This window comes from Amia ocellicauda, chromosome 7 (genome assembly GCF_036373705.1).
Source record: "Amia ocellicauda isolate fAmiCal2 chromosome 7, fAmiCal2.hap1, whole genome shotgun sequence".
NCBI lineage: Eukaryota > Metazoa > Chordata > Actinopteri > Amiiformes > Amiidae > Amia > Amia ocellicauda.
The window spans coordinates 14,872,995-14,885,789 of record NC_089856.1 but is presented as its reverse complement, the minus strand read 5'-3'; the positions used below and the strand labels follow the sequence as shown (position 1 = coordinate 14,885,789).

The following is a 12,795-nucleotide window of genomic DNA, read 5'->3' as shown; positions in this document are numbered from 1 at the left end:
CACAGTCAGACGAATGATGGAGCTGGCAGTGGAGTGTGCACAGGGCCTGCTGGGAGGGGTGCTGCTCCTGCCCAGCCCCTCTGCTGCGACAGGCAGCACCTACAGCACTCTGGTGTGCTTGCTGCTACAGGTACTCAGGCAGGTGAGAGGGTGATGGATTGCAGCCTCATTAGCATATTTTATTATCCTATTACAAACACTTCTCACCTAATTACCTCCATTAGGACACAGAGGAGACTAATTAACCAGCTTGCAGTGAAGGTGCCCGAACACAAAATTCAAATACACACACAAACACACATACATACACACGGCTGACACTGAGACAGAGCATCCCTGTTACCACAGTGGCTGGCATCCTCATAGCAGCAGGACAGTTATTGATTAGATTGATCTGATTGGGCATCGTTAAGTATTGATCGGCTATCACCTCCGGGAGGGGTCCCCAGGGGTGGGGGTAATCAGTGTAGCTGGGAATCCATTATTAATTATAAATTAAATGGTGCAGAACAGAGACAGATGTGTAGTAATAGGAACAGCTGGGTAGAGACATGGCCGCTCGCTGCACAGAGACAGTCAGGGGGACTGACACGAACAGAGCAGTGTTTCAGTGCAACATTCAGCCAGGCTCCCCAGCTCCAGCCAACTGTGTCTCCGTAGACCTGGGGAAAGAGTTATTGCAGTCCAGCTAACTAATTAAGAGCTTGGCGACGATTTGGGACAGACGGACTGTAAACCTGCAGACCATGTGGCCACCACCTGGAGAGAAGTGTGTTACATTGACCTGCTCTGAGACCAGGGAGGAAGTTCGTTAGCTAGCTGGTGGTGTGCGTCTTTCTGAGCTCACCATAATTGTACGCTAATTTACAGTAGAAAAGATGTGGTTTCTGTATTTCATTGTTTTGAATAGAAATGCAGGTGAATGACCACAGCTTTTTACAGCAACGGTGCCTAACCTTGTTTGTGGGAACGGGCAGATAGATCTCAGAATGAAAAAACTGTGCGCAGTGTGGTGTGTGGAGAAATTAGTGGTGGGGGGTGTTGAAGGAAGAGGAGGTTGTTTTATGTCGATCAGAATCTAATGAAAAAAAATTACTAGTCTCTCAAAACTAAAATAATTTGTATGCGTGTTAGCACCAAGCCCTGGTGCCCAGGCTCTTCCTGCATCGGACCTTAATTACCAGAGTAAGCCTTCATTGGACCAATCATTTGGTTAATTAAGCCTATGTAATTGTTTTCAGCTTAAAATATATTGTTTTCTACTGGGTTTCTTATTTGTACACTGGGTGTATATAACTTTTTTTGAATTATTAAGTTGATGGGACGGGGAGAGTCTATATTATTGGTTAAAGCATGTTAGACCCTGTACTGTACTGTCTCTCTGCAGGACCAGGGCTGCAGACCCTGCTGTACTATACTGTACTGCCTCTCTCCAGGGCAGGGGACCCTGGTTTAAAAGCCCTGAAGCTGCAGGTGAGGAGAATCCTACAGTGAAGCTCTCCCCTGTCTCAAGGTGCTGTACTGTGGCGTGTATAACAGGGCAAAAGAGTGACCGCCTTCACTGTCGGAAAGTCAGTGCCCCCCTCCTCCCCAAACCTGCAGCCAGATCCAGGCATCTGTATTATGAGATTAATTAGCCATTCGTTGTTTTAGGATTTATTGAGTGCTAAATTCAGCAATCTGAAACAATCAGATCTGCCAGTATTCCTGTGAAGATCAATTACTGCACGGACAGCTCACTCCGCTGCTCTGTTGTGCTGCGGAACTGACTCTGACACTTTTGGGGAGTTGGCGCAACATTGGCTCTACTGTTTTCAGTTTCTCATATATTAGATGAGAAATTGAACTGTGGCAAATCCCTCTCTAGCAGTGCAGTATGCCCTTGTCGGGGGGGGAGGCTCTAGGTTGGGGTCCTGGTGTATCCAGTCTTCTGAGACCAAGACTTCTAACCAGCCAGTTTTTATAACTTAACTGCAGCTGAGGAGCATTTGACCAACACCCAGGTGGCACACAGACTTTGCATTACACTAGACTAAACTTTGAATCACATATTAGACCTATTACTAAAGTGTCCTTTATCATCTGAGCCACATTGCTAAAATTAGATAATTTCTCTCCTTGTCTGATGCTTCTATTAGACATGACTGTTGCAATGCTCTGTTTTCCACATTCACAAATCATGCCTTGTCACACCTATAGCATGAGCAGAACGCAGCGGCTAGAGCTTTAACAAAAAAAAAAAAAAAAAAGAGACAGGCCCACATCACTCCTGTGGTGGCTTCTCTGCACTGGCTTCCAGTACACTTTAGGATCAATTTTAACATTCTTTTGCTAACAATACAATAAAAAAATCTCTAGTCTATACCTCAAACTGTTTAGTCTTTTCGGAATAAAGTCTTCAGGTGGATGTCTTTGGATGAGATACTTCAGGACTGGACTCCCCTGGACCAGGGTCTCTGCAGGTGTGCCACTGTCTGAGACGACACTCAGCTGTGACAAGCGCGGAAGGCAATGATGGCAGCAGACACGAGGGGTGACGTAATCTCTTTAATACTGCTCAATACTTCTCTTAAAATACAGTCTCTTCTGAGGTAGACCATTAGAGTTCAAAACATTATTTTTAAAACAGACATCAAAAAAGACATGAAATAAATACTTTCATGTACAATATGTTGCAAAAATGAGGTAGAAATGGTTACAGAGAATGTACAAGATACAAGAACAAAGTTACTAAAAAAATAAGGAATTCGCAATTAAATACCATATTTGTTGGACAAACCGTTTTTGTGTGAAAGTACCGCTCCACAGCCCCAGTAACCCAGTAAAAACAACTGCTTGTGTCCACCTGAGCAAATAATTAGTTCAGTAATTGATCCTTCAAGTCCTTAACTCTCCATTTCACTGGCTTAAATGGGCCAATGTACCTACCATGGCCAGGGCTCAGAGTGCTGGTTGACTAAGAGCTGCAGACACTGCAGACACTGCAGGATCAGAACTGAGGGCCACTGGCTTACGGGCCGTATCGCATGGGTATCTGATGAAAACATAATAGAGAGCAATAAAAGATGGCCAAGAGGAGCTGTGTGACCATAGGCACTGTGCCCGCTTAGCAGGACTCCTGTACAGACAGCTGCTTTCACAGCATTGCCTTCACTGGTAGTCACAGTCAATGGAAACAATAGGTAAAGCGCATGCTGTGCCAGAAACCTGCAGGGGAACAGACTGGCATCCGAAAACCACTGTGCTGGAATGGCACTATGACTCACAGCACTCTCTCTCTCTCTCTCTCTCTCTCTCTCTCTGGGGATAGCAGCTGTGTATCTGTAATTAAACATGTGAGAAGTACAGAGGGGACATGAACAGGAATAGATCTATAAACATAAATATAAAAGAAAAGAACATTTTGTAGCCACACTCTCACATTAGTTATTTAGACCAGACATTTATATTATTAAAATTTCATTTTATTGAATCACCCACAACGCGTTTCGACACTACTGTGTCTTCATCAGGTATATAATGTAGTTTATAGATCTATTCCTTTTCATGTGTGGGTGTGTATATTAATTTTGTTTTCAGCAGTTATGAATACATAACATCACTGTTTGCTGTGACTGTTCTTCAGAAATGCTTCTAACAAAAACTAAACTGCATCATACTTCCAGGACAAACAATGTTGAGTAGGAGTGGGATACGTGTCCGAAATATATATATTATTGTTTGTTTCCAAACATTGGATCAATGTGTAGAGGTCATTCTGACTGACCTGGCATCTCTAGCTTAACTGAAGCCACCAGCTGTACTTGAAGAGCTGAATAGTAATATAGGGTTACTGGACATCAATCAGGGCATCCCTGCTCAGAGGGGTTGTGTGTGGGGGAGGGAGAAAGGAGTCACATCACTGCACGCTGCACAGCACACTGCAATCCATCATTTTAAAGATGGAGAGAGGGAGAGAGAGAGATCCTTTCTGACCCGTGTTTCTGGATGAAACTGACCGAGAGACTCAGCTCTGACTGCACTACAGCCAGGCAGCCCCCACAGCTTGGGATTGTCTGGGTTTTGCAGTGAAAATATACATTATAGACTGGATCACAGCTGCCCTGCCTACTGGGCTCCTGCACAGGGCTCTGTCGTGGCCAGTACCTCAGTCACATTACTGGACTGATTATCAATCAATTCAGTAACTCAAGAGCTGGCTGAGCAGCAGCACCGCAAGAACAATGCCCTGACAGCTGGGAATCAGTGCCTCATAGGATTTGATGAACAAGTGCACGTATATAGACAATTATGATATGATTATTTCAGTATGGGTCCATCACTCTAATAGTTTTTTAAAGCAGGCAGGCACCCAGGCTGACCATTGAGAGAGCTGTGGGCTGTCAGGGGCTCGACTGCACAAAATCGCCAGGAAACGGTTTGTCCAAAACTAAACTAAACAAAAAACCTTTTATACTTTTTTTTTTCCCATTCCTTTTTTTTCCTCTTAGTCTACTGAACACATCATAACATGACAAACATCACTCCACCAAACTCTACAGTAAAAATAAAGTGAGATAGGGGAAGAAAATATATATATATATATAGATATATATAATTAAAAACATGGATTTATGGCATCAAATATCCTTTGTAAAATACCTGAATTACATTCATCGTTAGTCTTGGTAACAACTTCAAGTTTGTCTCCCGAGGTAAACGCTCAGCTGCTCTGTGATCTCCACGGGCAGCCCCGCCCCCCCAGCCCCCCCACAGTGCTGCGGGGGGCTCATACATTCTTTTTTTCATTCTGAGGTAAAGAAATTCTTCCTGAGTATTTGGAAACAAGACTACATAGATAAAAAAAAAACTAAATAAAGCAACAACAGAAAAACAAACAATCGTCAAAAACGTTAAATAAAGCAAGCCCAAGGGCTGTTGACAAACCCCCCTTTCAAAGCCAGTGTGTCAGAGACTGAAGCCGCCTATTCACATATGGGTCGAGCTGATTAGACAGACAGCAGGTATCCAGAACACTGCGCTGCACTGACATGTACCTGCATCGCTTTTCACAGCTTTCCTGCAGGGGGCGACTCTGCTACCATTCCCTTCATTGTTGAGGATTCTGGCCTGTTCCTGTGTGGCAGGGCTCTCTGATTCTGTCGGAAAGCTGTGGCAAAACTGCCAATGTGAGAACAGAGATCAGAGCCTGGTAAATATGCCCTTCTTTACTCAATTCTTGCAGCAGTGCCAAACTCAGAACATTGTGTCAGGTACTCTTGCTTTGTTTGCAAATCTGTACCTCAGTTTAGATTGGGTAGTGCTGGGAACTGAGCACAGCAGGATCAATGTGCTGTAAGGCTGTGCTCTGCAGCAGGGGTTCAGTCGTGATCTGGGATTGATGCACACTGACATTGCTGCTTATTTTTGGTCTAGATTAGTCTTTTGTCTTTCTGAAGGTTATCTTGCAATCCCAAGCCCTTAACATACCACCAGGCCAGTGAAACAATAAAATAAAAAACAGAAAACAAAACAAAACCAGCACAGAACAACGCCACGGGTGCAGACTGATAATAAATAGGAACCTGAGAGTAGCAATCTACATGACATCATTAAGACTGCCCATTTCACCACACCCCCGACCCTCGCCTCAAGAAAGGTTTATTCATTTGGCTCTTTGGGGATTGAAAAACATAATATATATATGTTTTTTTTTTTTTTACATATGTGTATATATGCACATATATATGTGTGTATATATATTTATATATATTTATATATATATATATATATATATATATACACACACACACACACAATATATAAAGAAAACTATGAAAACAGCACATGATGGCACGTTCACCAGGTAAAACAAACAATAATATAACATGAAATTAAATCTAACCCCACCCCCCTTTTTGGCTGTAAAATAAGTACTTGGGGAAAAACCTAAAATAAACACCCAGACAGCATCTCAACAGTGAAAGAAACAAGATGTTTGGGAGGGAGCCAACAGTTCGCCACATCGCCCCCTGGCCCCATGCTGTCCGGCGGGTGTATCAGTGGCTGTACACCTTGCTCCACTCCATGCAGGTGTCCAGCTCTTTGGGCGTGGCGTGGGGCCGCACTTTGCAGAAGGCATTCTCGAAGTCCTTGAAGGAGAGGGGCAGGGCAGGCAGGCTATGCAGGGGCGTGGGGGGGGCGCTGGCGCTGGCCGAGGCGGCAGCCTGCTGGCAGAGCTGCAGCACCTCGTGGGTGGAGAAGCCCTCACTGCGCTGGAGCAGGCAGCCCAGCTCTCGCTCGCTCAGGCATGCCCCCTGCTGGCCCAGCGCTTGCAGCAGGATCTGCCTGCGCCCGGCTGCATCTGGCAGCCCGACGTAGTAGCGTTTGGAGAAGCGTCTGTGTGCCGCCTCCTCCAGCGCATCAGGCCGCCTTGTGGCTCCTACCACCAGCACAGCGCCCGCCCCGCCCTGCTGTGCTGTGTCCAGGCAGGACAGTAGCTGCGCCCACAGCCCATCTTCGGGGCTCAGTGCCTCCAGCTCGTCCACGAACACCAGTGAGGGCTGCCGTGCCCCAGCCAGCAGGAAGGTGGTGCGCAGGATCTGCTCGGCATCGCCCTTCCACTGTGAGGCCAAAACCGCGCCACTGAGCCGGAAGAATGCCGCGCCCAGCTGGGCAGCCAGGCAGCGTGCCAGTGTGGGCTTGCCGCCCCCCCGAGGGCCGAAGAACAGCAGAGTTCTGGGCGGGCGACTGGTAGGGCTGGGGCGCAATGCGGGCCACAGCAGTTCCTCCTCCAGTGCGGCCTTGAGTGCACCGTGGCAGACCAGCTCCCCCCAGCCCAGCGCCGGTACGCGCTGCAGCACCTCCCCACTCACCAGCTCCAGCAGTCGGGGCTCGGCCGTCTTCAGTAACTCCTCTGACTGCACGGGTGGGGCCGGCAGCTTCACTGCCACACGGGAGGGGGCAAAACCATGCTCCCCTCCGCCGTTCTCCCCAGCCAGGCCCACTGGGGGGCTGTACTCTGCACGCAGCCCTGCCTCTCCCCCGCCGCTGTAGGGTGGCGACACCAGAGGCTTCAGCCCACCGTATTTGTCCCCCTCATCGCCCCCCAGGCCAGGCTGTGCAGGGGGTTTGCCTGGCTTGTACCCGGCGCCCGGCGGGTCTGTACCTGCAAAGCCGTTGCCACGGCACTCTTTGTCTGCGCTGTAGGGGGAGCTGCCAGGCTTGGTGGGATCGTAGCCATATTTACGGTATCGCGCCTCTTCCCCCTCCTCCTCCTCCACCCCCCCCATCTCAAATGCCTTTCTCTTTAATGAGTTTGGCTCCAGCCCCCCGTGCCCCTGGTACCCATAGCTGCCACCCATCACAGTCGGCCGTGGAGGCAGGGGAGTGGGAGCAGCCAGGCCCGAGGGCAGGTAAGGAGTAGGGGGGTGCACAGTGGCATAGCCAGGCTGAGGGGGGTAGCTGCTAGGAGGGTAGTTGTAGACAGATCCAGGGGGGGTGTAGCTGGGCACAAGGCTGGTGGTGGTCTGCAGCAGACCAGGAGGGCCGGGCTGGGTGCAGTACCCAGAGGAGAGGTAGGTGCCATTGTAGGTGGGGGGGTACTCCTGGGTGGGGGGGCCACTGCAAGAGCCCGCACCGCTGTAGCCAGGGTCCGAGAGGTTACTGTTCACGATAGACACCGAGCCAGGGCCTGGGGGCCCTCCCGACGTGGCTGTGCCCTTTGAGCCCCCCAGGACCTCGTGGCCAGGAGGTGGTGGGGGGCCTAGTGAGTACCCCCCCTCGGGGCCATGTGACATGGACCAGGGCTCCGTTTCACTCTTCTGTCCGTTCAGACTCCCAAACGCCCCCTCCGAGTAGATGCCCGACCCCGGTGCGCGGTCGTAGGGCGAGTCCAGCACGCTGGAGTACTTCTCAGCATAGCGCTTCAGCAGGTTGGAGGCGGTCAGCGCGGAGATGTCGTCATTGGCCCAGGCGTAGTTGTAGCGCTGCCGGCTGCTGGGGTACAGATCCGACTTGTGCGCCGGAGACGACGTGGTGGAGGAGACGTCCAGGTGCTGCTCGGGCCACTGTGTCAGTGGCTGGGCGTGCTCTGGGGTCCAGTGCATCTTCAACAGACCTGGGTGGGGGAATATTAAATTGAGGAAGACAGAAGAAGAGTAAAGCAGAAATAGGGGGACAAGTTATGGAGGGAAAGAGAAGGGGGAGAGACCAATTTCTTACATGTTTCTACCTGAAATGACAGAAGCTTCAATAATAGAAGGTCAAATGGTCCCTGTGCAGATTGACAGCTGGATAGATATTATTGAATTCAGTTTACAGTAATCGCTCAGCTCTTTCACTGCACAGTGTTTTCATTAAGAACAGTGAAGTGGCCAGACGCACCGCTGTCCTGCTGAGGGAGCACTGGCTCACCATATCCTGCTCTTTCCTGGCACACAGACGCACATGAACACACACAGAAGCACATGAACACACACTGACACACAAAACAGGGACGATCAGTATTTCTCAGAATGCCTTGAGGAAAATCCAACTCCTTAAACTGAGGAAGGGTGAGAAGGTGAGGGGGCAACTTTAAGGAGCCTTTTAATGAAGTTTAATTGCCCTCTTCTCCCTATGTTACCAGCTATCAGGTTTCCTCCTGCAGGCCAGTGTCAGTCCGGAGTGGGAAGCTAGGACTATTGTAACAGGAACTGCACTGATAGTGGCTGTCCTAGTATTTGTATTAGCAGCAGCCATAGTAGTAATAGTAGTAATTGTAGCAGCAGCAGGCATAGCATGAAATCTATCATATTACCAAACCACAAAACTGAAAAAATGCAAGAAAGGAGCTGTGCCTGGTCTCCCAGGGCAGAGCACGTAGCCCCTCTGGCCATCAGCAGCCACTGGCCCTGACAGCTTCTGCAGGCCTCCCTTAGGAGCTATTGTTGTAGCCCTGTGCATGTTTCAGTGAAACCCCAGCCCTGCCCCCTCCCCTCCCCTCCCCTCCCTGCAGAACTCATTCTCCAAAACCTCAGGGGACTGCAGGACTTGGAGGGAAGGGGGAAGGGGGATGGGGGGGGTTAGCCACATAGAATAGTAGTGTAGTATGCTATTCATACAGAGCTTTCCATGGAAAACATTGGGGCTCTGGCATGCCTTTCAGAGCAGCTCCCACTCCCAGCCCAGCTCAACGCTGTGAGTCTTTAGTCCCGCTCTGAGACAGAGGATGAACGATCAAATAAACAAATGCATTGGCCTAATCTGGCCATTCCCTTTCAAACCTACCCTCTCCTGTCCCTCTGCGCTTCTCAGTCAATCCGTTTCCCCACAGACTCGTGCATCTGGTCTTTCTCGCTCCCCTCTCTGGCAGACAGTTTTGTTGCTGCAGTTCAAGTTGGGAAAGCCCTGAACAGAAAGGAAAACCCGGCCTCCTGGGCAGGCTGGGAACCTTACTGAGGACCAGGCGCTACATTCCAGGGGCTAAGATTCCACTGTTACAAGAGCCTGGAGAACTGAGAATAGCTGGTCTGTGTGTGTAATAGAAGGGGGCGGGTGGTGGTATGTGGATGGTCTGTAATACGGCTATGTACGACTAATGCAAAAAAAACACCCCAGGAACAACAGAATAACCAGCACTGAGTTTCAACATAAAGAGCTTCAGGAGCCAGGGGTCGGAGAGATGATCGGCACAGTTCTCACACAACTCTGCAGGGGTACTGCACGGCACGGACACTGCATCTCCATGTACTGCACACCCTGCAGCTGAAGCAGCAGACCCCAGAAGTGGAGAAACGGCAGCTTTACAGATGAATGAGTAAATTAAGAGGTAGCTTTATTCACCAGGTTTGCGCTGGGTTATTTTGTTGGGTTTCCCTACTGAAAGCTGATTCCTGGAGCTGTACTGGCAGTGCAGTGCAGAGGCGCTGTGAGAGCAAGGCTTTCTTACTGGGTCTCTAAGGCATTAGCTCCACATTCCTGGCATAGCTGGGCCTTATTAAACAGTCACGTCCCCAGCTCAGGGTAAGGGCTGCAGCAGGCCATGGAGCAGGAGAAGGATCTTAAACCCTGCTTAATTCTACAATGAGCCGTGTGGATTTTTCACTTGCGTGTCTGGTTGTTTTAGCCTTGCTAGTCCAGTTCAGCAGCAATTCTGATGGTGGATCACCACACATGGGAGTGAGAGGGAGGATGAGTTCACTGGCTAACAGAGGAGGTTGTTGTTGTGGTTATTGAACACAAACAGATTGAGCCGTATTGCACACTCTATGGAGGCTCTGTCTCTGTCTCCGGGCCTCTTCCTCCCTTCCCTGCCTGCCATGTGGGTCTGCAGATCGCTGCTGCCTCTCCAGTGAGAAGCTGACCAGATGGCCTCTAAATGATCATCCCCTTCATATTGAAATCAGCCCCCCACAGCCCTTGGCCTCATGCCTCACAAACGCACGCACGCACGCACGCACACGCACACAGAAACATGAACAAACATGTACACAAACACACCAACAATCATATACACGCACACAAACATGTATGCACATGTTAGGGTCAGTGATTTTCAGGGAAGAACGATGGCCTGTCTGTGCAGTACAGCCGCCCTGGGAGCAGCAGGGCCCCATACTGCGCCTACAGCGGTACAACATTGTTCCCTTCTGTGGCCCAGCATCCCACAAGCACACAGCACCCCAGCTCCCTCACAGTGCGTCTCACTCTGCCCCAGACTGACGGCCCGGCTGTGTGTACTCTCATCAAAGGCAGATGGGAAAACAGTCCAGGGAAGTCAGCTCGTACAGTAGGACTACAGTGTGCCTCACCGCCAGTGAGGGCGTGGGTCTTGTGACAGACAGGCTGTGTCGGTTCCTCCGTTTCTCCTCCACCGAGGGCTTTAAACCCCCAACATGCCGAAGCAGACAAAGGACAGCAATCTTCACAACCTAATCTAGGCTGCTGGTTAAACTATTCAGCTCCTGCACATTAATTAATATTGTGTCCTGCAAGGGGCAGAGAGATTGGGGTGGGACGAGCAGGAAACTGATGGACAAGGAGGTGATTCCTCCGAAATGGCTGCTCTCAGATATAGGCTCTCATAAACACACACACACACAGCAGACATTAGACATTTTGGATTGGACAGATGAAGCCCTGTGTTTGAATGGAAACACTGTCAGTCTCTATCAGCCCCCTGACCGGCCATACTGGTACAACAGGAACCACAAACTGCACAAACACTGATAAAATGGGACCTTGCGTAAGACACTGACAAAATTTATGAGCTGTCAAGGGCGCTGAAGTGCGGTCTGACAGGCCCATGATCCGCCGCACAGGTCGGGTGCCACCCATTAAGAGCACTTTCAATTAACAGCTGATTAGCGGAAGAGGAGGCTGTTAGACATCTGATGTGAATAATTAGTTAATGGAAGTGATTATGATCAGAGGTGCACTGCCCCCTCAACCCTGCCGCTGGGGTTTCCCCTGGTGCCCAGTACTCCTCTCAGCAGGGCTGTGGGCAGCAGCAAGCAGCACCAGTGAAGCTCCTCATTGAGCAAATCACCCTCCACCCATCCATTATCAGCACCTGCTTCATCCAGTACAGGGACACCTTCAACTGGAGCCCATCCCGGTAAGCACAGGGCATAGGTGAAGGTGGAGGAAACAGGACAGCACAGCATGAGAGAGACAGAGAGGGTGTGTGTGTGTGTGTGTGTGTGTGGTGGGGGTGGTAAAGCACACAGAGATGACTTGGGGACATGGGGTTCTATAAGCCTGTCCGTCTCTGTGTGTTTCTGTGGCTCCTCGTCTCTCTCATCCAGTAAGGCGGACGTTTCCTACTGCAGGGTTGTACCAGGGATCAGTTCGAGAAACCAGCAGCCAGAAGCCCACAGCACACAGCAGCGCAGCCCTAAGCTGTTCCTCAGACCAGTGTCCCAGGCTGGAAGCAAAGGCAAAGGGATCCTATTGTTACAAGCCTCTCTAATTATGGAAATCTTGTTAATCTATTCAGCACCACTCCACTGACAGCTTTTGTGCTGTCCTGGGATTGTTTTGGATGTGTGCGTGACAGAGAGGGAGAGAGAGGTGTACAGGGGAAACAAAACAACCCCAAAATGGTAGGCTGGGGGCAGTTGGGTGGAGTTGGGGGGAGGGGGGTTAAGCTGGGCAGGTGCTCTTTCTCTCAGCAAAATCCCAGATTTATTTTGCATCACATCTGCAGGTAACTGTTCACTGGCACCGTGGGAAAACCCTTTTCCTGCAGGATCAGGCCAGCAGGCCTTCAAACTGAATGTCAACCCTGTAAGGAACTGTAGCGGGAGCATAAGTGTTGTATCCCACATAACCATCCCCAGTCTGGGACTCTCAACCAGGGCAGCAGACCTGGTTTACTAGCAAAGCCATAACCAGATCAGACCAAACAAGAAGCTTGCAGCCAACACACTGATGGCTGCAGACTTCCTCCTGGTTGCTGTGCCTTGCAATCTCACTGGCCCCCCATGTGCCCTGCAGTTCCAGTGGCTGTGCAGCATTACAGGTCTGTGTAAATAATGAACTGCTTAAATCCTGGGGAGTCGTTACTTTGGTTCAATTAAGTCAATTAATTAGGTTAACGAGGGTAAATGAGGTAATGGATGTGTGGGAGCCCACTGTGCAGCCAGCAGGAAGTGCGCTGATGGCAAGGAAGCTGCAGAATGACTAGGCATAATCTATAGGGATCTCCTATACATCACAGTGGAAATTATGGGATGTGAACACAACACCCAGCAAAGAGCAGAGCATAATCACACCACAACAGTGCGAGTGTGCGCTTGTGCGTGTGTGAGTGTGCAGAATCATTGCAGAAAC

The 12,795-nt window shown here is 49.8% G+C and overlaps 1 protein-coding gene across 3 annotated transcripts in view; it reads right to left on the bottom strand.

The window, feature by feature from the left end:
- Window positions 1-2,534: 2,534 nt before the first annotated feature.
- The window catches only part of fignl2 (fidgetin like 2), a 29,652-nt gene continuing 19,391 nt past the window's right edge, over window positions 2,535-12,795 (bottom strand). For all 3 annotated transcript variants that reach the window (XM_066708655.1, XM_066708654.1, XM_066708656.1), the window contains exon 3: window positions 2,535-8,098. In XM_066708655.1, the coding sequence (XP_066564752.1) occupies window positions 6,039-8,098 (2,060 nt within the window). In that variant the 3' untranslated portion in view covers window positions 2,535-6,038. The remainder of the gene's footprint in view (window positions 8,099-12,795) is intronic.